The following is a 25,530-nucleotide window of genomic DNA, read 5'->3' as shown; positions in this document are numbered from 1 at the left end:
GAGACATGTGCTCAGATGTGAAAACTGAAGTTTCTAAACCTTGCATCCGTACCTGCCGCATTGTTGCAAACTGTCTTTCCTTATAGGGCAGTTCCATGGGACTGTGCTGAGTAGGCAGGGACTCTACCCTCCGGAAGGAACTGAAAGGAACACAAGGCATTTTCCCAGAAGAATGGAATTAACAGGAAGAGTTTAAAGTGCTTGTATTTGTCAGAAAGGATATTTGAAATTGTAGCGTTCAGGTTTCAGCATTCTGTTTTCACAGGTCCAAATAATTTTTCCAAAATGCCGTAGAGTAGGGGCACCTCGGCAGCTCAGTTGGCCACTGCTTATGTGTCCTCTCTCTCTCTCTGTCTCTCTCTCAAAATCTTTTTAAAAACTGCTCTAGGGCAAAATTAGAAAGTCTCGTATTTGTCACAGGCACTGATCCACAAATTAGTCATGGGCCGAACAAGAAAAACCAAACTGAGTTTATTTTACTTTTAAAGAGAAGCATACAGCTACTTAAAAAATTAGTATTTATAAGATAAATTTAGTAAACACGATACTTAGTTCAGATATTCAGTTTTAATTCAATTGAATATACCATCATTGGACTTCAATTAAGTAAATGTTTATTTCATTTTCTTACCAGTTGGGGAAGCCTAGGAAAATGTAGAAAAGACTGAGAAATGCAGTAGCACCAATGAAGCTTTTCTTTTTATGTAGTTGGATGCTTGGGAAAAATGATAACTAAGATACACAGGAGAAGCCCTCTCCAGAGCAGGGGTAGAGCTGTTGTTAGCTGTTGGCCTGCAAGCCTCAGCAGGACAGGAATTCCGTCTGCGCTCAGGAATGGTGAGGACGGGTTCAAGAGAGGGAGTAAGTCGGTGCGTAGATTTCGGGAAGGTTTTCGTAGCAGGAACGTTTTGCCCAGTTACTTAGAAAGGCTGTAAATTATTCGGGAAACAAAGCCCCGTTACCTCATCCAGCTGGTCAGTGGTGATCTGCGTGACTTGGGACACATTTTGTTCCTCACTGATGTGATCACTGGCCGTAGCTCCTCGAAGGCCCTTGCAGGAGGACAAGATGTGAAGGTGTTTGTATCTTCTGACACTTTTAGCACAAAATAAATTCCCAGAAAGAAGTCAGAACCTAGAGAATAAAATCAGTGTGGAGCCTAAAAGAAGATGATTCCGGAAAGAGGAGAAGGAAGGAAAATGACATGTTACCGAGGTTATATCCTAGATCCAGAGAGACGTCCCATGGGACTAGTACTGCACAATTCCCTGTTTAGGGAACGAACGGGAGTGAGGAATTATTTTATGCTTCTTTCCTAGCGCCCGTCTCTCACTGCATTTTGGGTTGTAGGGGACGGATACAGTCTTTGCCTTCGGTCCCTGGATGTAGTTGGAGGAGCCGGAGCCTCCATGAGTCTGGTCAGCGCTGCTTGAGTCCAAGGCCAGGACCAAGCCTGGCTCTCATCCCCTAGAAGGTTAGCAGCGGGAGGCCATGGCTGTGACCCGGGAGGAAGGCAGGTAGGGCCGAGTGAACTTGAGGAGGTCCGTAAATGGTGTTTCACATTCTCTACCCTGGAGCCACTGACACATCTCTTTCCCTAAGCATAATCCCCTCAACCACAGATCTGAGCAGACAAACTGGTGCAAAGTGGATGTTAATCATTTCGATAGCCAACCTGTCCTGCCTGAGCATGTCCCCACAGTATAACTACCACACAGAAAGACATAACAGAGGTATCTTGAGATCCCTACTTGTGTGGTTTTTCTCTGTATCTTAATGAAGTTGTCTGTCTCAGAGTCCTCTGGGGCTCTTGATAAAATATGTATTTGTAATGCATGAAACATTAAAATTCAGGATTATAAAATCAGTATTACAATTCAGCTCAGTGACTATCTGAGTGCCTACTCTGCTATAGAAACTGGTAGGTGTTGGGGCGTAGTGGTGAAGACGACAGAAATAAGCGGTCTGGTGGGGTAACAGATAGTAAATACATAATGATAGTGCAGGAAGGTTTGCAGGGCTCTAGGAGTGTAAAACTTCGGAGATTTAAAGTAGCTCTTGATAGAACATGGGGAATGTCAGATTTCTTCAAGGATGGGATCATTTAAGCTAACACTTAAAGGATAGATAAGGCAGAGTGGGGAGTGGGGGTTCTGCAAGCAGTGGCCCATTTGAGAAAATGAAAATCCTGTCCTGTGGCCAGGCTGTGGAGGGAGGAGGAGCCGGAAGAAGCTGCGGTCACCCAGGTGGGCAAGGAAGGGGCAGACTGTGCCACCAGGCTTCGGATTTTCACCTTTCCTCTCAAGAGCAGGAGAAGCCAGTGAAGAGCTCTAAGCAAATCTAAAGATAGTAACTATTTAAAAGAGAGGCATAAGAAATTATATTAATTTTTTCAAAATCCAGAGATACAAGGAGTTTTACTGATAAATAGACCTAACACATTTAAAGAACCATTTTTTTTAATTGGTAGCCCAAATTCAAGATTTAAAAAGACAAAGGAAGAAACATGCTTATTGAGGGCAACTGTGTGCCCCATAGTGAATTAATTTAATCTTTATGCCTTATAAAGGGATTCTCACCATTCTGTTTTTTAGATGGGGAAACGAAGACTCAAGTGTCACACAAAAGCAGGGACACAGCTGGCAAATAGTAGCAGGATTCAAAATCCCATGCTCTTTCCAGTATACCCTGTAACTCTGTCTGGTTTTTCCATTGATGGTTTTCCTGGGAAACTAGGTTGAGATTACAAAGATGGTAGATACAAAAGCTATGGGGAATATTAAAATTCTGTTGCCCCCCAAAAGTGTCTGATCAGTAAGCACTGTAAAATGGAGAGAACATTGGCAATGCAATCCAGAATTCTTATTTTACACATAAGAGAATTTAGACCGAAGGGGTTAAGAACTTCAAGAAGCCATGTGTGAAGTAGCATCGTAACCCAGACTAAATCTTATTAGAAGGGTGGTATTTAAGCTAGTGCTCCTTTTACCACACTTATCCTCTAATAGGTTGGAGGGGAGGCTGAAAAGTGTGCTTTGTAAGGCAGTGGTCAGAACTGCCTTAGGATACAGACTTTCAGAGCTAAGCCCTCCAGGCCAGCTTGAAGCACTTATTAAAAAAAAAAACACCTGCTTTTGTACAAGTTCAGGTATTAGATCTCTACTTTTTTAATATAGATCTCTAGGGGTGCCTCTTTAAATTAAAAAAAAAAAAGTTTATTTGAGAGGGAAAGAGACAGAGATAGGGACAGAGATAATGTCAGAGTAGGAGTGGGGAGGAAAGGGAGAATCACGGGGCTCGATCCCAGGACCCCAGACCATGACCTGAGCCAAAGGCAGATGCTTAACCGACTAGAGCCACCCAGGTGCCCCTAAATAAAATACTTAATAAATGTAGATTTCTATAGACCTCCCTGAGAATGGTATTCTAAAATCCATATATTGCTTTATTCTGATTCTGTTCATTTCTGAAAAGCAAAGTGATCTGCATGATTGGATTTTTTTTAAGGAGGCAATTAGGTTAAATATTATAAATATGAATTTTAACAGTTGGTTTCAAAAAGTAATAACATCCTTCCTTGCCTGGTAAACTTTTACTTTTCCAAACACCAGCACACTTTACCACAATCCATAAAGCCACAGCTACAGGGAAGTGCTATCTTCCCACAGCATTCACATCCCCGCTCTGTGCACCAGCTGCGGGACCTGGGCCGGAGACCACCTGTCTGGGCCTTCCTAGGACTTCCTGGGGGAAGACAGGGTGAGAGGCGCTCTATTTGGGAAGAACAAGGCACTTACCTGGCACACATGTGAGCTTCCTCAGTAGAAACTTAGAGACTCAAACAGCCCAGACTTTTTGCCAGTAGCATTATTTGTTGATGTTATTTTTTAGCTATAATATTTTCTGTCATGTCTAAGCGCTCTCAGAGTATTATATACATATGATTCGAAATTTTAATATGTATTCTAAACAGATGTGAACTTTCATGCTTTAATGGCTCTTTTCTGTGCTAAAATTTTATATATTAGGTCCTATTTGATCTCACCTTGTTTTAATAGTAGCTTTACAAAAAGAGTAACCTATTGTACTGTTCCTTTCATTTTTGGCTCACTTGGGTGAGTGAACATATCTTCACTTCTTTGCTTAAGAATGTAATAAATAGGGGCACCTGGGTGGCTCAGGGGGTTAAGCTTCTGCCTTCGACTCCGGTCATGGTCTCAGGGTCCTGGGATCGAGCCCTGCATCAGGCTCTCTGAGTGGGGAGTCTGTTGCTTCTCTGCCTACTTGTGATCTCTCTCTCTCAAATAAATGAATAAAATCTTAAAAAAAAAAAAAAAGAATATAATAAATATACCTTGTTGCCTTACCTCTTAGATTTTAAGATCTTATCACTACAGAAAAAAAAGTCAACCTGAGTTTACCCTAAATAACTAACTAGAACTCCTCGTCTTGATTGTCAATGAGTTTAATATTTTTTCCCGCTATTATTAAAAATACCAGTGGAATTCGTTTCTGAGGCTTTAAGAAAGCTATAAACTTTAAATAAAGGTTTTTTTTTTTAACTTGGCAAATCAAAGTAAAACTTTTTTTTTTTCCTTTAAAAGTCTTTTGGATATGCTGAAACTAGAAGGAAAAATGATGAATGGCCTCCGCAATCTTGGGATCATCAAAGAAGATGTTAGCAATTTTTTAAAATTAAACTCACATGTTTTGGACCATACCTATGCATTAGATATTAGGCATTCTTCTATAGTGGTAAGTGCTCATGTAATTCTTTGTTTTTAAAAACTTCAGATTTAAGACTTAGCTTAAAACCAAATATTGGCAGGTTTTCAAATAAATGTAAGCTTTTTGAAAGAGGCTTCAGGAGAACTCAGTGAGAAAAAAGGTAAAAATACAGACTCATCCACTTCTCGTTCTCATACCTTCTCTCCCCTTCTTCCTGTTCTCTGCATTTCCTCTCAAGAACTTTCTCCTTCAGGATCCTTTCCAGCTTTAAAAACAAACACAAACAACCAAGTAACCCCATGAAGAACAGCAGCAAAACATCAAATAATTAGAATCTGAAGAATGTAAGAATACCACTTCCTATGGTGAGAACCCTGCCTGGCCGGCTCACGGGGGCCTCCGAGCGTTCTGGTCTGTGCTGCTGCCTGCGGGAACTGGGAGTCTGCTCACCTCAGCTCTGCATGTGGCCGGGATGCGCTCCCATCCTCAGTGTGGCCAGTGAGGCTGTCCTTGGCCTTCTCCCTCCTCTCATTTCTCAGACTGTGAAGTACTCCTCTCGCCACTTTCCTTCCCTTCTCTCACACTGGGGAAGCCGTGTTTCCCCTCTCTAGCCAGTCAGCTCCCACTCTTTCTTCAGGCTTCTGCTCCAGACAGTACTTCTGAGAGAAGCTGACCTCAGCTACCCAGGTTGGAAAACAGTCGTAGATGCACTGTATCGAGGAGCCGCAGGGTCAGCCTCAGGCCCAGGGATGGGCTAAAACGACTCAGGAAGCTAGAAGTTGTTGCACTGATGGTTGCAGTCTTAGAGCAGCAGAACACAAGCCTTGTCAGCAGAGGGAGAAAACAGGAGGCAAAGTCCAGAGGAAACCAGGCAGGAATTTCCAAGAAGGGGCTCCTTATGCAGTCGTAGACGACGTGCTTGATCTCATGAGTGATGATCCGTGCCAGGCTAGCTGGAGCCGGGAGTACAGGGCTCGGAAAGGGGTCTGTCCTATGAGCATATAATGCCCATGTGACTCATCTCCGTCACTGAAGCTCTAGACCCTCAGGGGAAAGCTCGGGTTCATCCTAATGTTGCCAGAAACTCTGTACAAACCTCCACAGCGTGTAGCAAGACACTCAGCCTGGGAGAAACTCTGTCAGAACATTTCAAGTGTGAGTTCTCAGAAGCCAACTAGAGCCTTTGTCACAGAAGCAGGTCCTTCTAGGGAATGTGCAAGGTGTGAGCAAGCTGGCCAGCTGAGCTAACCTTACCCCCCAACATACACACATGTGCGCACACACACACACGTGTGTATATATGTATACATGCATTTCTGTCACGTTACAGAACTACCAGTCCTTCCATATACTTTGCACAGTGAATTATTATAATTTTATAATTTTCTCCTGTGATTCTTTGATGTCCTTTTTTCTTCTTTTTTAAAATTTTTTATTTTTTTATTAACATATAATGTATTATTAGCCCCTGGGGTACAGGTCTGTGAATCGCCAGGTTTACTGAGTGCTGTGCAGTGTGTAAAGCACATACCTTCCCCAGTGTCCATAACCCAACCACCCTTTCCCTACCCTCCTCCCCCCGGCCCCCCTTAGTTTCTTTTATGAGATTAAGAGTCTCGTATGGTTTGTCTCCCTCCCGATCCCATCTTGTTTCATTTATTCCATTCCTACTCCCCAAACCCCCCACGTTGCCTCTCAACTTCCTCATATCAGGGAGATCATATAATAATTGTCTTTCTCTGATTGACTTATTTCGCTAAGCCTAATACCCTCTAGTTCTATCCACATTATCGCAAATGGCTCTTTATCCATTCACCTGTTGATGGACATCTAGGTTCTTCCCATAGTTTGGCTATTGTGGACGTTGCTGCTATAAACATTCGGGTACACGTGTCCCTTCGGATCACTACATTTGTATCTTTAGGGTAAATAGCCAGTAGTGTGATTGCTGGGTCATAGGGTAGCTCTATTTTCAACTTTTTGAGGAACCTCCATGCTGTTTTCCAGAGTGGTTGCACCAGCTTGCATTCCCACCAAGACTGTAGGAGGGTTCCCCTTTCTCCACATCCTCGCCAGCATCTGTCATTTCCTGACTTGTTAATTTTAGCCATTCTGAATGTCTTTTTTTCTTACTAGACTATATAAACATCTTGAAAGTAGGAATTTTATCCATTTTTTTCTCACCATTCAGTGCTTGGTTTTAGTAGGTACTCAATAAACATAAATATTCTTTGAACAAATAAGTAAATATGTATCTCAAACCAACATAAAACATAATTTTTAACAATGAAACTCTGAGAGTACTAAATTATAGCATAATCAATATAAATATGTCCATATCACCATTTTGATTTACCATTAGTATAAAAAGTATAACTATCAGAAATGAGAAAATAATCACATGGCAGATTATATAAGTAAAACTCCTCCAAAACAACATTTTAATCAATAAGACCTTAGAATAGGTTTGAAGTGACAGTAAGCAGATCAAAAGCTTTATTTCCAAAAACCATTTGGAAGACATGGTGATTTATTCATATTAACATAAAAATTAATATCTTTACTACTAATAATAACCAGTTAAAAAAAAAAAGAAAACCCTGCAGCTTAACTGAGGAAATGCAGAAGAATAGAAGGATGCCCAGAAAGAGTAGAAATTGGAGCAGACTTGGAAGCAGTCATGGTTATGGCGTCCTTCCGCATTGACAGCTTTTGATCTAAGTAATTTCACTGGAAACCACTATCAAGAAATAGTAGGAAATGGAGAAAAGTATTCATTCCCAAAGACACGAGCATCACTGTGTATTCTTAAAACAAAATAGAAACGAATTAAATATATAACAGAAATATTGTAAATTGTATATCCATGTGCTCAGGTATGTTATTCAGACATCAGAATTGCGCTTATAATCCTGCTTCAACAACCAGGAACAGTGGCTGTTCTTGCATGTTAAGTAAGAAATTACAGAACTACAATACATGATACTCTCGTGTGAAAAGATGGACAGAAGATCCAGATGAAATAAGTCAAAATGTTCTTATTAATGGGTGATATGGTTTAATAGGTAGTTGGGTTTTTTCTTCATGCTCTTATGAAAATTCCAAATTTTTAGCAATAGGTATGTATGACTTACATGATCAGAAAAAAAGGAAAAAACATCTCTGACCACTTGTTAATTTCTCATATAAAAATTTAAAAGATAATCTTGGAAATGTTCCATAATCATGGAAGGATAACATAACCAATGAAATGCTGTATATTCCCTGAGTCATGAAGACCTTAGACTCAGGACAAGTTACATAAGTTCTGAATTAGTTACCCCTGTATTTTCCAGAGCACTAAGTGCCTCATTATAAATATTCATTGTTACTGTTTTCCTGCTCTTGAGAGCATATTCTCTCATTGGCCGGAGTTTACTTTAACTTGGATATCTTTAAGCTCAATTAACAAACATCTCCTCTAAAAAGGTTTTAGCAGAAAAAGAAAGGACTGTGTTAGTAATCTTAATACTTTGGGACTTTTATTTTAAGCATTTATGCTTAATTTTAAGCATTCGTAGAAGAGCACTGAGAGCATGGGCCACGGTAAGGGCAGTAAGTTTCAAGACTACTCTGGAGAGAAATACATCTCTAAGGAAACTTTGCAGCTGCATTTGTAAAGTAACATCTTGGTCCTCCCAGGTTGGCAGCCGAGGCCAGTCATTGTGGGGGAGGAGCAGCCCTGCTGTGGTCCCCATCACCCACGCCCGGTCCACTCCCCCACTGCTCTGCTGTAAGGGCTCTGACCCTGTGCCATCTCTTGGACGCCTGAGGAGGTGTTCTTTTCCATTCTCGATAAGAGTGTCGGGAAGTAGTTTTTTTTAATGAGGTAAAATATATATAACATAAGATACGCCCTTTTAACCTTTTTAAGTATGTGACTTGCTGGCATTAAGTACATACACAGTGTAAAATTATTACCAGGATCCATTTTCCCAGAGTCTTTTCATCATTCCAAACAGAAACGATACCCATAAAGCAGTAACTCCCCAGTCCCTCCTCCCCAAGCTCCTGGTAACCTCACTTCTACTTTCTGTCCCTGCGGATTTGCCTTTTCTAAGTGCTTCATAAAAGTAAAATTACGTACTATTTGTCCATTCCTGCCTGGGGTATTTCATTAGGCATACTGTTGTCAAGGTTCATCCATGTTGTAGCATGTATCAGAATTTTATTCTTTTTTAAGACTAAATAATAGCTTAATGTTTTAAATATCGGGTTTTTTTTTGCATACTCTTAACAGAGGTTTTGTGTCTTAAATGCTTTTGCTTTTCCACTTGGAAAGTGCCTGCTTTCCGTAGATAATTATGTGTGACACTTTATTCTCTAGATTCCTTTAAAAAAATGAATTGACATAGGGCACCTGGTGGCTCTGTTGAGCAATCTGCTTTTGATCTCAGCCCAGGTCTTGATCCCAGGGTCATGAGTTCAAGCCCCGTGTTGGGTTCCACACTGGGTGTGGAGCGTACTTTAAAAAAAAAAATTAACTGCGCAAAAGGCAGAGCCCTGACTTCTGAGCACTCTTTTCACGTTGGTCTGTTAGAGCAGCAATGCACTTACCTCACACTTTAGCTTGATTGTGGCTTCATAGCATTTCCTACCATCCAATATGATATCCATTTATTTGTTTATGTAGAATCTTCCTCCAGTGGAGTGTAAGCTGCACAAAAACCAGGAGTTGGTTAGATATCCTCAGCATCCATCAGGCCCCATCACACAGGAAGCAGTCAGAAAATCTGTTGGCTATCTTAAACAGAGTTATTCAAGAATGAAAGCAATACTGTGCTTTTAATTTTTTTTTCTCCCCCTGCATCTGTCTCTCCACTTTTTGTCTTCACAGAGAAAGCTGGCTCATGAGTTACATTACTTGTGTCCACTGTATTTATACCCTCCCCCAAAACAAACCTTGACAGTTTTTTTCTTAAAAGTTGCTTGCTTAACAGTTGAGTAAAAACTTAAGAGAGTCATTGGGTATTCTCCCATCCCTGGTTAAGCATTCTAGGTTTCTCTGTCCCAGACATCAGAAGACACAATTTAAATTTTATGTAGTTTAATTTCCTGTTTCTAGCCTTGCCGTGGTACCTCAGGTTTCACTAGTATTTTGTTAAAGTCAGTAAACAACCATATGATAGTATGTTTGGCTCCTTTGGATTATAATTGCTTTTCAGTCCTCTGTGCCAGACCACCCACAGTGGAGGGGGCTTCGGTCATATTCCACCTAAATTACCCTGCCCCTAGTGGCAGCTTTCCGTTTTCTGCCCTGTGATTTCCATGCTATAGCCATATTCCTGAGGTGCTTATGATCATTTTCTTTGATTTCCTTTTCCTGAAATTTCCCAAGTCACCCTAGCCATTTGTCATTCTCTCAAAACAATTCTAATGCTTCATTTTTGTCACCAAGATGACAGCGGTAAGATTCAAAACTGATAAACAGCAATCAGCACAGGGAGAGGAAATGATTTCTTTATCCAGGTTAAGGATGTAACTTGCTACACTGACAGTGGGCCCCATCACAGACGCTGGGTTTACCCCTGGACTCAGTTTGTTTCCATTGATCTATATCATCCCCTTATGCAACCACCACAGTGATTACTGTAGCTTTGGGGAGTAAGTTTTGAAATTGGGAATTGTGAGTCCTCCAACTTTGTTCTTTTTCAAGATTATCTTAGCAGTTCTACGACTCTTGCTTTCATTATGAATTACAACGTCATCTTGTCCATTTCTGGAAAAAAGATAGTTGGAATTTTTATTGACATTTCATTGAATACATAGATAATTTAAGGAATATCACCATTTTAATAAATTGAGTCTTCTGATCCATGAATATGGGATGTCTTTCCATTCATTCAGATCTTCTTTATTTCAGTGATGTAGCTTTTGTAGCTTTCAGTATACAAGTCTCATACTTGTTAAACCTATTTCTAAGTGTTTTAGACCTCTGTGGCCACACTTATGTGTGGCCTATTGCTATTGTAAATAGAACTATTTTCTTATGTTTGTTTTAGGATTTTTTCAGTGCCTCTTAATTTTTTTATTGAAAACTGGGCATTTTGAATATTACAGTATGGCACTTCAGAAAGTCAGATTCTCACCTTCCCTGGGGTTGTTGTTGCTGTTTGTTGTTGTTTTTGTTACTTGTTTAGTGACTTCTCTGAACTAATTTTGTAAAGCTTGTGTTCTTTCTTATGTGTGGCCACAGAGGTCTGTTAGTCTGCCTAGTCATCTACTCAGTAGAGACAGAGATTTACTTAAATGCCTGGACCCCAGAACTCCCAGTCTTGCATAGGGGCTCTGTGTGTTTGTGTAGCACATGACCTGTGGGGGGGGGGGGACACAAGGGAAGCAGTCCATGTCGGACCCTCAGCCAGGTAGCTTGCATCTGCCTCAGCCTTCACTTGTTGCTTACACAGAGCTTCAGAGTCAACCAGAGGAGAGAACCTGGGGCTTTTCAGTCTTCCCTGGGCACGTGTACAACCTTTTAGAATCCCAGGAATCCTTCAGAACTTCTCAAAGTCCTGTTTCCCAAAACATCTCAGTCCCCAGCCTTTCCTCATTAGATTTTGGTTGCTCTGCTTTCATCCCAAGGGTTTTCTGTTGCTGCAGGCGGGAGCAACTAAAGCATTTGCCCGTAATTGTTTTCCACAAAATAGGATAGCAGCTCTAACACTGGTATGAGTTAGGATATAGACAAACCTTTGTAGTGGGTTTTCTGAGGAGTCAACGGGCAGTTCAAACAAAAATTAAATCCTTTCAGAATGTGGTCTGTTCTGCTTTCTCCAGTATTGATACTGGAATTGGGGCTGTCATTTTCAATGCTACTGATAAGCTTGGGAGCACGAGATGGGACCAGGATAAGTTTCACACCACATATCTCACAGTTCTGACTGAGACTGTGCCATTTTTCTTGAATAAATGCTCTCAAAGTTGCTGCAAGCTTTCGATTTTGGTTAGTTTTCGTAGTTCTTAAAATGTTGAGTTCCCCTCAATTTTCTAGTTTCTTATTGCTTTTGTGTCAGGGTGGAGTTTTGAAATTCCTTACTCAGCCATTTTAGCTGATGTCACTCCCTAGAGAAGACCAAAAGATGTCAATTTTACATCTTTTAAGTTATTCGCATCTCTCAGAAAGTCGTCCACTAACACCATGACCCACCTTATGTCCATCTGCTAAACTTTGTAGCTCCTTGGACAGTGAAGAGAATGTCTTACACGTTCTAATCTATTAATAACCAAGTCTTTTCTTTAGTGTCTTGGTAGCACGTAGATGCAAAGGCCAGAGTATGTCCAACAAAATAAATGGTGGCAGATCACTGGAGTGTCATGTCACTGCCAGCCAGTTCTGCATGCAGTTCTGGGAGGCCACTCTTCCAGTCAGTGTTGCTGCTTCTGTAAATTTACCTGAGAGTAAAAAATGGGCAGTTCAGTCTCTGGGCCTGTGCGAAGCAATTTCAGTCTTCCCTCTGAAGCCCCTGCTTCTGACATGGTTAAATACTCCCCAGAACCTCCTGTCTGGACCACTGCCGAGGCCGCCTGATTTCTTGGGCACCACGGATCTCCTCTCTGCTCTCCTCTGGGACGGTCAGCAGCACTCGCTAGACCGCAGGCCTTTTTCGTTCATCTCTCTTACCCTTCATTCTGATTTTGCAATGTTTCTTTTCTCTGTGCACTTGAGTTAATATACTTTGTATTGCTCTGTCATCCAGTCGACTGATCACTGTCTTCCTCCATGTCCACTCTGCAGTTAAATCATCTTTAGAAGTTCTTACAGTTCTTAATTATAAAGTTTTAAAATCTAGATCTCCCTTTGGCTCTTCTTGTAATGGATTTTTAGTTCTCTTAACATTTTCCATCTTTCCATCTCTTTTTCTTCTTTTTAAAAATATATATATAATAATCATAATTGTTTTAAAGTCCTAAGTCCCTCTGTATTGCCTGCTTTTTCTCTTTTATTTTAATATTCAGTCCTTTTTTTTTTTTTTTTTTTTGCATGGCAGTTTTTGAGAGGAGCCTGAAATTGCCTCTGCAAAGTTACAGAAGCAAACGCTGGTCAGGATTGCCACAGCAGCCCAAGTACCAAACCTCACCTGGCTCGGTCGAGGAACATTTCTGGGCTTCGTGGGAGCTCTTCCTCTTTGTGTCTTACACCTGGCAGCTAGCCCTGTCGGTTTCTCAAATTAAAGAGCAGCGTTTGCCAAAGCCTTAGCACTTCACACTTCAACTTCTGTCTCATTACTGTGTCGTGGCTGTAGCTTCAAAGTCCCAGTGTCTGTTTCTCCCTGGCTCTTCTTTATTTATTTTTTTTTATGGTATTGGCACCCGGCTGTTGCCATGGGTACGTGCAGGTTCCTAGTCAGCAAATGAGAGGAATTTATATAGAGACAGAAACTGCGATTTCTTCCCTACACTGCCCCTTCTCCTGGATTTCCCTGCCCCCTCAACTCTTACCATTTAGACACCCCTAATTTTGACTCCTGTCTTTGCAGCCCAATATGACCGTCACTTTCTGTTTGAATGAGTTCTCCCAGGCTGCAATTTGGAAATGTCCCTGGGGATGGAATGGAGCTTCCTGCCTTCAGCACAAGCTTCCTGCCTTGTAACTAAATGACTCTTGATAATTGGTTGACCCTACCTCCATGGTCTAAACAGTGGTTTATGTCTTCCCAGCTCATACCATTATTTCAGGCAGGCAGCTTAGTCTAGTAGAAACCAATAGCTCTTGATTAGAATCGAACATTCAAGGTGTCATGTTTCATTTTCCTTATGTCTGAGCATTAAAATTTGAGAAGGGAGGTGGAGGACCTATACTGCTGATAATTAAGATAAACACTTAGTCTCTGCCACATGGTTTATGGAGAGTAATTTCTATACAGTTTTTAATATGAAAGCCGAACATGAATAGAAGAAGTCAGTTGTTCTGGAAGGAGGGTCAGGCTTAATCTAAAAGACCATGGGAATATAAAATTTCCCATTGCACATCATATATTCCTTAATTTAAAGAATATTCAACTGGCTTCTTATATTTATTCAGAAATAGAGAAATTTTGTGTATTTTTACTTTGAAAGAGTGAAAACTGGCTTTGGAAATGATTTAAATATTAGTTTAATATAGCTTTCACAGATTTTTGAATTCTTCTCTAGTGGATTAATGACCTAGAAAATGATGATTTGTATGTCACATGGCCTGCAAGTTGCCAGGAGCTTCTGAAGCCCGTGTTCCCTGGAACTATACCTTCTGTAAGGCGTAATTTTCATAATTTGGTGAGTTTTATGTGACATTTTGTGTACATCTCTTATGAAGGTATGCATCCTGCATTCTTTTTGGATTACCCCGTTCTTGGTGAAGAGGCATTTGTGTAACACAGAGGAAAATACTTGCCTGATACGGCAAGTGTGCGGTGGCATGGCCGGCCAGACATCCAAAGCCAGCAATGCCACAAAATCTGCCTCCTCCTTAGATGTGTTTTTATAGTTCCGATATGAAATCGATGAGTTATGGTCACATTTTCTGAAAGGAATTTGATTGAACTTTTTTCCTTCTAGAACTAATAAGAACTAATTAAAGATTAAAGTTTAGTACATTTCAGGGAAAGTGTGTGAATATCACTTTATCATCTATGCATATGAATTATTTGTGATAGTATTAAATAACCTGTGATACAACTGTGAAATGTGTGGAATTTCTTAGCTAGGGCTTTATTTTTTTTCCCACAAAGAAAGTGAATATGTTATTTCCTATAGCAGTGTAGAGCGAACAGTTATATTAATGCTGTTTTTTTTTCAAAATTCAGTTACTATCTTTTTTTTAAAATTACAGAAAATCCAATGCACATTTAGAATAAGGTATTTCACTTGTTATTAAAAAAAAATTTACTTTGCTGTGCTTCAAAAAAGGGGTGAGTGATCTCATATTAAATTCCATGTATTATTCAGATGTGCAGCTTTTGGAAATCCTTTATTACCTATGAAATTCCTTCTTATATAAAATTCCTTAGAATTGCTGGACATTTCTTTAGAAAAAGATGGCACCTTGAATTTTATACCTTTAGTGACAGAAACTAGACTAAACTTGAATTTCATGAAAATCCAAAATGTTAAAACAAAATAGTGATTATAAACTGTATGCTTTCTTTTAGGTTCTGTTTATTGATCCTGCTCAAGGATATACCTTGGATTTTGTAAAAATTGCTGAACTTTTCTATTATCATAAAATTCCTCTTCGGTAATTGTCAATTTATAACATTACACAGTCAGCTGAAGGAAAGGCAGTGATGTTCATGTTGTACCACAGAGTACTCATGTGGAATTGAAAGCAGTGGTGGTCTTTAATGCCTTACACAACACGGCTGTGTTGTGAAACATCATTGACCTTTATGATAGACTTGTTAGTCAGAACTGCTAAGTCATCTCGTAAACCACGTTCATTTCACGAGAGTCTGACCACTTTGGGTGCTGGAAGGTGGATCCATTTCCCTGAAGTTCTGTTAAGAGTATACTTTCCCTTTATTTTTCTGGAAAAACATGGTCATTTAATAATATCACCATCAGAGAGAGTTTGACAGTTTGGAGGAATCCATTAGACAGGTGTTTGTTGGTGACTAGACATTACGAATCAAACTTTTCAATATAATACTCCCTCATCCCCCCTATTTACACACTCTATCTAGATGTTATAGTCTAGTAATGTTGAAAAATCATGGTTGGTTGTGATTCAAGGGGTAATTGTGACATTCCTTATTCACCTTCTTTTCCCAGAATTGGTTTTGTGTTCATTGTTAACACAGATGATGAAGTTGATGGAGCAGATGACGTTGGCGTTGCTCTTTGGCGAGCTTTCAACTATATTGCAGAAGAACATGATGTCTCACAAGCATTTATTTCCATAGTACAAGTGAGTGCACTAGGTATCATTTCTTTAGACTGTATAGGGGGTTTTTCTGCAATATTACTATAATTATTATCATTTATTATTTATTTTTCAAAGTTTGTAAAAAACGATCATGGGGCTTAATATAGACAATGAATTTGATTCTTGCAGCTCCCAACTGAAATGCATAATGTCCCCACTTCATAAATTAGTCAGCTGACACGCTGCCAAAATAGATGAATTTGCTTGAGTTTCTCTAGCTGCTAATGGAATTTAAATTGTATATGTTAAGTTTAAAGGAAAACATACTCCAAGAAAATGATTATTCAGGGAAGAAATCCTGAATGAGGTCTTGAAAAAATCATGAATAAAACAGATTACTGCAAACTTAAATATTCTAAATGGCAAAGTATGTAGACCCTTCTTAGAGAATTTCAAAGGAGGAGGAGATCGCTTCATGACAGCAAATTAGGTAGAAATAGCTGGATGAGTACTGAATTTGACAAAGAGATTGTATTAAAAAAAAAGTTAGAAATTGGCAAGAACTTGATAAAGAGCAGTATAAAATGGGAAGATTATTTCATAGTTAAGGTTTTGAAACTGTTATGGCCCATTGTGGAAATAGATGTATTAAAGAACCGTATTGTTATTATTAAGAAAGCCAGACCATAGCTTAGAAACCAGCTTTTGTTCATTTTAAAATTCATTGGTCTTTCGCTTTCACCCACTATTATAACAAGGGATGGTTCTTCTTCAAAGTGAGGCCGTGCAATGGCCAAAGCCCTGTGTACTCCCTGCCCTGCTCCCACAGCTTCTGGGAAAACCACTGAATACCTCGTGAACTCACTGTCCTGGGCACAGGAACTGCCAGTGCCTCAGTGACATGGGGATACTCTCTGTTCTGTAAAATAGTGCTGGAGGTTACATGTCAATTTTGTATCTCAGGCTATTACTCTTATTAACTGATTGGTGTAAGAATTTATAAGGGACTTAGACTGATGTAGCTTTTATTGAAGTCTGCCTACCTTATGGTGAACAGATTGATGCGGGAGTCAAAACTAAGAAAGTTGATGACCTTTTGAAATTCTCCTTACCCTAAGTTATCTCAGTTCTCTCTACTGACTATTCTGGAGGCGCTTTGCATCAGACATAAATTTGCATGTGACTTCATACTTTGCAATCACTGGCCTTTTGAATTATCTGCTCTGATGTTCAGCATGATACTGTAATATCTTGGAAAATCAGATTACACTTGAAACTGTAAGTTTCAATACAACACGCCATGGTAGTATTCTTTATGTGCCGTAGCCTACCAGTCGTACTAAGCAATTTGAGGAAAGAATGGGGAAAATGTGTGAGGAAGGAATACATATAGCATACTAGAATCCACCACAGTCTGAAGTGTGCGAATGAATGTTGGTGGTGATTCAAACTATGTATACGTCAACCTGAAAATTTTTGTACCCCCTAGAAAACCAAAACATGATTGAGCTAACCTTCTATTGGGAATGTGTTGTATTATATCCTTTAGGTGACTTAGTCTCACTAATTTAGAATAATTAGAGCAAAATCAGCCTTTTAGTAAAATACGTGAATTATAAAATCTCTGTAATATTGTTTCATTACTTATAATGAGCAAATTATTTTATCTAAATTAGATAATTTGAAAATACAGTACCAGGAAAAAGAGGAATATAGTAGAAGGTCAAAATTTTAAGTATATGAACATTTTTGACATGTGATAAAGAATTATGGTAGAGTCGTATAGTATTTTTAGAGTAAAGCCATCAGACTGTGTATCTCAGCTCTCCGCAGTGGCTATGAAAACTTACTAATTTAATTTTCTCTTCCTACCTTGCAAAATTAAGACTAAAAAAAATACACGTTATGTACTTGATGAATATTTGTTGCATGCGTGTTTGAGAACGCAGAAATACTTTAAGCCTTCAACTTTGGCTATGTTGGGTTAATTGTCAACAGATTAACCATCTCACAGTATGTAAGTATGAAACAATGAAATACATGACATAAGTCAGTTTTCAGAAATTGAACAAAAGCTAACATGAACTATGATCCTTGCAAAAAGATCAAAATAAAAATATTCACAGGTAGAGATGGAGAGAATTCTTGCTGCATCAAAAGAAATGCTAAAGGAAATCCTTCAGGCTGAGAGGAAGCGACACCAGATGGTAACTCACATTCACAGGAAGGAATGAAATGGTAGCTTTAAATAAAATGTAAATATATGGGTACATACAAAAGGCTATAAGAATATATTTTATTGTGTTTAAATTGCACAAGATTGAATAAAACATTTTAACATATAGTTATAATACATATCACCGTAATTGTATGAAGGAACAGAGGATTAGATGGATCTGTTTTGGAACTAAGAATTTGGTATATTGTCAACATTAAGTTAGGAGTAGGAGGGAGTAGATTGTAGTAAATTGGCACAGCTGGATATCTAAATGCAAAATGATGGCCCTGGATCCCTGTCTTAAACTATGCACAGAGGTCAGCTCAAAACAGATAAAAGGTTGAGCATAGGACCTGAAACTGTTTCCTGAAAGGAAACACAGCGGTAAGCTCCTTGACATTGATCTTGGTGATGATCTTTTGGATTTAACAACAAAATCAAAGGCAAAAAAAGGAAATAAACAGGGCTTATATAAAAATAAAATGCATCCGCACAGCAAAGGAAATCATCGAAAGGGCAACAAAATGGCAGCGTTGCATCGAAATGGCAACTGTGGAGCAGGAGAAAATATTTGCAAACTACCTATTCAGTAAGGAGTTAATGTCCAAAATAATCAGGAATTCATATAACACAATAGCAAAATAATAATAAATAATAACCCAATTTAAAAATGGACAGTAGGGGCGCCTGGGTGGCTCAGTGGGTTAAGCCTCTGCCTTCGGCTCAGGTCATGATCTCAAGGTCCTGGGATGGAGCCCTGCATCAGGCTCTCTGCTCAACAGGAAGCCTGCCTCCCCCTCTGCCTGCCTCTCTGCCTACTTGTGATCTCTCTGTCGAATAAATAAAATAAAAAATCTTTTTAAAAAATTATTTTTAAAAACAGACAATAGATCTGAGTGGATATTTCCAAAGAAGACATGCAGATGACCAGCAGATATGTGAAAAAGTGCTCAACTTGGTTAATCACCAGGGAAATGCAAGTCAAAACCCACCGTGAGCTGTCCCCTCACACCTGTAGGGGGTTCTATCACCAGACAAACAAGATGCCAAATGCTGGCATGATGTAGAGAGGAGGGAGCCCTCTGAGAATACAACTGCTGCAGCCATTATGGAAAACAGTCTGGAGCTTCCTCAAGAATTTTAAAATAGGATGACAGTATGAACCAGCAATCCTACTTCAGCTGTTTCCAAAGGAAATGAAATCAGTATCTCGAACAGTGACCTGTACGCTCATGTATATTGCAGCATTAGTCACAACAGTCAAGGTGTGGAAATGACTTAAGCATCCATCAGTGGGTGGATGAACAAAGAAAATATGTGGTATATATGTATACATACCTCAGAATATCATTCAGGCTTTGAAAAGAAGGAAATCCTGCCATTTGTGACAACGTGGATGAACCTGGAAGATGTTGGGCCAAATGAAATGTATCAGACAAAGAAAGATGAATACTATCTAATATCACGTGTATGTGGAACCCAAAAAAGCTGAACTCCTAGAAACAGTAGAAAAGTGGTTGGTCGGGAGTTGGGCAAAATGGGGAAATGTTGGCCAGAGGTACAAACTTGCAGTTATAGTAGGACTAAGTTCTGGACATGCCATGTCCAGCATGGTGACTGTGGTGGATAATGCTGTACTATATAACTGAAATTTGCTAAGTGTAGAATCTGAAGGTTCTCACCAAAAAAGAAAGAAAAATATGTGTGAGGTGATGGATATATTAGTTGATTTGATGGTGGGAGTCCCATCACGCTGTGTGCGTTTATCAAGCCATTGTGTTGTACATTATAAATGGTTACTATGTTACTGTCAGTTACACCTTAATGAAGCTAAAAAAGGGAAAAATAAATAAAATGTATATGAAGACTCCAAATTACTGTTTTTGCTTACCCAGCCATGTAAGTCTTAAAAATTTTTAAATGTATAAGAAGATTGAATCATTATATAAATAGTTCATGCTAGACATTCTAGCTGCCTTAGCTTAAGAATATCTACTATTTTAAAATGACTGATTTTTACGATGACTAATATCACTAACTTTTCATATATAATTTTTGCTTTATTCAAAATCTCATTGTTGCTAAACCCTATTTATGTTTTACAGAAAGCTAACATTTTTTGCTTTTTGTTTTTTTAGTTACTAAGATCATAGCATGCTCTGCTTGATATGAGGAGGAAACTTGCCTATAAATTGAGAATCTTGTAAAACTAAACTGTGGGATCTAATTATAGACCTGAGCCTTTTCCTCAAGGAATAGGTCATCGGTTTACAGTGAGGAGCGGAAAAGGAAGAATGCTGGTTCCTTATCATGAGGAATAACATGGGGCTTTGTCCGCCCTCATATGAGGACTGTCTCTGGCAATAATGATTCAAGTAAATCGGGACTCAACATTCTTTTTTTTAGGATTTTATTTATTCACATATGAGAAAGAGTATGTGTGTGTGTGTGCCCACACGTGTGCGAGCAGAGGGAGAAGGAGAAGCAGGCTCCCCTGCTGAGCAGGGAGTCCCTCCTGGGGCTCAATCCCAGGACCCCAATTGTGATCATGACCTGAGCCAGAGGCAGATGTTTAATGACTGAGCCAACCAGGCGCCCCTTTAAAATAGCGTTCTTAACTGATGCAGGTTTCCCCCGCTTCTGAGCAGAGCGTTCCTTTGAACCTTCTGTAATAAAGCCCAAATGATTGTGAAAGAAAGAAGCAGTCATCATCAGTCGATATGGAAAAATTTTTGAGCATTTTCCAGAATGAAAAACTAACCTCTTTTAGGCTTTTCTGACTCTTAAGGCACATGTTGCTAATGACACATGGAATAGATTGAGAGAAGCACAGATGTTCCCAGACACAGGTAAAGCACTGGATCCCGAGCTCTCGTTCGTGGGGAAGGAGCCTACAGGGCTGCTCTCACTGCTTGCTGCAAAACAAACACTGAAGCCTGTTTCTACTTCCTACCATTTTTCATAAAAATGAAAATCCTCTTTGGATTTCTTTTGGTTAGTGAAAACAGATACCGATGTCACTCTCATAGAAGAAAAGTGACCTAACATGAACTTTTGAGAGGCGAGACATCCGTTGTATCAGAATGCTACTTGATGGTAAGTAGCATCAAGTAGCATTAGTACGAGTTTCTTCTGGTCAGGAAGTTTTTCCCCAAGATGGCTTCGTTCTAGCTCAGTGTTCGTGGTTATGTCTCAGCTGAGGCATCTACCCAGAGGTGCTTTCCCCCTCCATGCAGAGCCGTCCCTCCCCCCATGCCTAGCAGAGTGCGGGGGGCTTAGGAGAGGGTCTGTGATGAGGGAGAAATGAAACAGGAAGATAGAGGAGCTACAGCTTACATCCTGCGCCGTGCTTCCAGCATCTCAGATGGGGGGAAGAATGGAGGGACGGAAGAAACCTAGTCAAGGTCTTTACTGGAGAGCAGTCAGGAATGAAAATAAAACCTTTCTGAAATAAGCCATTGAAAATATTTTATATGGGGGCACCCGGGGGGCTCAGATGTTTGGGCATCTGCCTTCAGCTCAAGTCGTGGTCCTGGTGTCCTGAGATTGGACCCTGCATCCTGCTCCCTGCTCAGTGGGGAGTCTGCTTCTCCTTCTCCCTCTCCTTGTGCTCTCTCTCAAATAAGTAAAATCTTAAAAAAAAAAAATTTTAATCTTAAAAAAAAAATACATTGTATATATACCTTTTTAAATAAAGGGAGCTTGCACACCTGGGTGGCTCAGATGGTTAAGATCTGCCTTCGGCTCAGGTCGTGATCCCAGAGCCCTGGGATCGAGCCCCACGTAGGAGACTTTGCTCAGCAGGGAGCCTGCTTTTCCCCTCTCCCCCCTGCTTGTACTCTCTCTCTCAAGAGGGCTAAATAAAATTCTCTCAAGAGAACAAATAAAATCTCTTTTTAAAAAAAGGAAAAAGAAAAGGGAGCCATTATTTTACTAAGAAGCACAGTGTCTAGTTTGATCAAAATGGAACATAACATAAATTTGTTACAGTATTTTTTGAAAGCCACAACATATTCACAAAACCATTTTTATTGGGAGATATATTGTGTGTTTAAAATGATTTATTTATCTGTGTGGGTGGAGGGCGTGTGTATACATGCACATATGTGGTAAACTTAGAACTTACAAAGTATAAGGTATGTTTTTATTTTATATAAATTTGCACACTCAGTGAAAGAAAACTGATCACCATAAGATGAAAATTAAGTGTAAGATTTTTATTTCTACAGATGTACCAAAGAGTGAAGAATGACAATATACTCACTGTGGACCATGTGAAGAGTGTCCTCCTAAAGTTATTTCCAGATGCTAATATTTGGGATATTTTGGGCATTCACTCTAAATACGATAACGGCAGAAAGGTAAGTTGAAATGCGAATTTTTGAAAACAGGATCCAAGAAACTTCTACTATAATCTCATGAGTAAATGATCTCAATATAGTTTACTCATGATTTGGATTTTAGACCCTCAGAAAGAAGGGAAGTTTACGACCCCCGAATGACGCACGTCATCTGATGAGTGCTCAGATCGCCATTAATTGACCTTTCAGAAAGCACGAGAAAATATAATTGTCAGGATTTACAGGATAGGAGACTTAAATGTAGAGTTATTTACTTATATTTTTAAAATTCGAGACAGTACAAGGGTCAGAGGGAGAGGGAGAAGCAGACTCCCCACTGGGCAAGGAGCCTGCTGGGGAGCTTGATCCCAGGGTGCTGGGATCATGACCTGAGCTGAAGGCGGACGCTTAACTGACTGAGCCACCTGGGCACCCTGAATGCAGAATTTTAAAGAATGTAATTTGTACTTTCTTGGGAAAAATGGAAAGCTGGCTTTTTAGAGAAATGGTAGGACAAGAAACAAATTTGGGAAGTTGGAGCATCACTGGGGTCGAATTTCTCATGCCCATAGAGATCAAGGTTTTTAGATGGGTTCTTGCATTTTATAAGAGTTTTTCGGCCACAGACCGGTCTCCATGCTAACAGTGAAGGTTAGGATCCCTGACGTTGTAATGTCCCACCTGACTCGGCCGTTCAACTCCTAAGCCTCACTTTCTCAACTCTTCCCTTGCTCTTCCGTTCTCCCCGGGCGGGCAGACTAGCTCAGGTTCCTGAATGGACTCCTCCTCCTCCCCAGAGGGCCTTCATGTGCTTGTTCCCACCACGGGTTCCTGCACCCTGCCTCCCTTCTCTTCTAGCCTGTGTACTCTTGGCTTTAATTACTTTGAGGGGGATGTAACACTTTGGAAAGAACTTCTGGGAAGTCTTTTCTAACCCTCCGCCTGAGGTTAAGCTGCTTGTGCTAACGCCACATGCAAAAACCCTGCTGCGTACTCCTGCATACAATGATGACTACAGTGGCCTGTTATTCCCTGCCTTCCCCTGGATCACATCCTCCCTGGGAGCAGGGCCCCTGTCTCCTGCTGGGTCTTGGGGGTGCAGTGCTCAGTAAACATCTACTGAATGAAATAACTGTGGAGGCAAGGTGTCTAAGAGTGAGGGTTGTGTGGTCGGACAGAACTTCACGGGAGCATTGAGGTTTTAGAAATCGCTGCTCTGGGAGCTAGGGAAGGCAGTACAGTGAAGCCATGTATAAAAATGGCTATGATGTTGAGTTTCTGCTGGAGTTGTCTACCATAAATTTACAGGAGCATCAATCTCTTTGTTTTTAAAAGTCTAAAATCCCAGGGGCACCTGGGTGGCTCAGTGGGTTAAGCCTCTGCCTTCGGCTCAGGTCATGATCCCAGGGTCCTGGGATCGAGCCCCATATCGGGTTCTCAGCTCCACGGGGAGCCTACTTCCTCCTGTATCTCTCTGCCTGCCTCTACACTTGTGACCTGTGTGTCAAATAAATAAATAAAATCTTAAAAAAAAAAAAAAGTTCAAAATACCGGGCACATGAATGAAGGAAGGTAGCTGGTTAAAGTGCTGTGAGGTTGAAATGTTACGAGCTGCAAGTGACATTGGCATAAGAGGCCCAAAGAGTAGTCCCGGAGAAGACCTCTGGGGCACTAGCAGGCTACTTAGAAACTGGAGCCGAGCCAGGAAGCCAGAGGTCTGGTGGTCTCGGTGCAATCAAAAAGCCAGTGTGGTAGGTGTTAAGGATTGTTTCTAGTTACTGAAGAATAGTTTTCCCAATGATAATTTCTGAACTGAGAATGAGTTGCGTTGATATTTTTCATTTCTATATTTTCATATAATTAAAAATAAAACTAAAAAACAACCAAGATGAACTTTCTTTTGGGCCAGAGTTGCATGGAGGCATCTCTTTTAATAAAATTATTTTTAATAAGTACTCTTCAGGGCTTCTTTGGGGGAGAAAGAACACAAATATCCTGTAGTGATTATGTAAACTCATGGAATAGAAATCGGGGAGTTTTTATATATTAAGGATCCTGTTTACACAGGTTGAAAGCAAAAGGTTGCAGTGTTTGGATTTTAATATCAGCTGATGGTGAGTGGTCATGATAGGAGTCCTGGACACAAACCCATACTTAGACCTTACATGCTCTGTTTTTCTTTCTTCTTTCAGTGGTAGAGCACAGTTTCTGTTCAGACCTTACCTTTCTTAGGGACTGACACTTGTGCAAGAATCGTATCTATTAAGCATGACTGAGATGCATAATGGTGATACCAAGAGTCAGTTCTCATTCAAGAGTAAAAATTTTTTTCTGGTGGATTTACCCTTTTTTTAAATGAATCTGAAATTTCTTACTGATTTTTTTACTAAGTTATGCCTGCTTTGTTTCTTAAGAACCCTTTTCTGGTTCAAGTTTATTATAGTATTTAATGCCTTTTTTTATGGATTTTATTTATTTATTTGATAGACAGAGATCACAAGTAGGCAGAGAGGCAGACAGAGAGAGAGGAGTAAGCAGGCCCCCTGCTGAGCAGAGAGCCCAATGCGGGGCTCGATCCCAGGACCCTGGGATCATGACCTGAGCTGAAGGCAGAGGCTTTAACCCACTGAGCCACCCTTTTACAACATCTATGTACCTGAAGCTATGAAGTGCATTAAAATGAAATACATTCCTAAGAACAGGTGGTAGGAAATATTCAAGCTGTTTATTTAATTGCAATATATTGATTAAAAAGTTTAAAATATTCCTAATCTTATCTTGCACGTGGAAAGAGATGAATTCATTTATTCATGTCTATTGTAGTTAAAAATAATAATAATAATATCTGCTGTGATACAAATGAATTTGAGATATTATACAGCCAAAACATACTACTTATTATCAATTGCCATAAAAATGTCATCTAAATAACCATGTTATCCTTAAATATTAGAACTTACAACTCAATTTTATCATTTCCCATTAATTGCCTTTCTTATACATAATCATATGTGGATATAAATGTCATTTCCAACTGGACTATAACTACTTCAAAAAAAGGAATTTTAGGGGCACCTGAGTGGCTCAGTGGGTTAAAGCCTCTGCTTTCGGCTCAGGTCATGCTCCCAGGGTCCTGGGATTGAGCCCCACATCGGGCTCTCTGCTCAGTGGGGAGCCTGCCTCCTCCTCTTTCTCTCTCTGCCTGCCTCTGTGTCTACTTGTGATCTCTGACTATCAAATAAATAAGTAAAATTTTAAAAATATATATTTAAAATAATACAATAATAGTAGGGGACTTTAACACTCCCCTCACTGAAATGGACAGATCATCCAAGCAAAAGATCAACAAGGAAATAAAGGCCTTA

The 25,530-nt window shown here is 39.9% G+C and overlaps 1 protein-coding gene and 1 long non-coding RNA gene across 2 annotated transcripts in view; one reads left to right on the top strand and one right to left on the bottom strand.

The window, feature by feature from the left end:
- The window catches only part of UGGT2 (UDP-glucose glycoprotein glucosyltransferase 2), a 186,389-nt gene that overhangs the window by 69,014 nt on the left and 91,845 nt on the right, over positions 1–25,530 (top strand). Inside the window, exons 12-16 of the mRNA XM_059377462.1 lie at positions 4,605–4,755; positions 13,900–14,019; positions 14,895–14,980; positions 15,514–15,649; positions 22,055–22,186. Coding sequence (XP_059233445.1) covers positions 4,605–4,755; positions 13,900–14,019; positions 14,895–14,980; positions 15,514–15,649; positions 22,055–22,186 — 625 coding nt within the window. The remainder of the gene's footprint in view (positions 1–4,604; positions 4,756–13,899; positions 14,020–14,894; positions 14,981–15,513; positions 15,650–22,054; positions 22,187–25,530) is intronic.
- Positions 724–5,438, bottom strand: LOC132002473 (uncharacterized). The gene is made up of 3 exons (XR_009399902.1): positions 5,179–5,438; positions 4,926–4,993; positions 724–1,052 (listed from the first exon to the last, which is right to left on the bottom strand). It is a non-coding gene; the product is annotated as an uncharacterized LOC132002473 (long non-coding RNA).

The sequence above is a fragment of the Mustela nigripes genome, chromosome 15 (genome assembly GCF_022355385.1).
Source record: "Mustela nigripes isolate SB6536 chromosome 15, MUSNIG.SB6536, whole genome shotgun sequence".
NCBI lineage: Eukaryota > Metazoa > Chordata > Mammalia > Carnivora > Mustelidae > Mustela > Mustela nigripes.
This window is presented reverse-complemented; position numbering and strand designations above follow the sequence as displayed.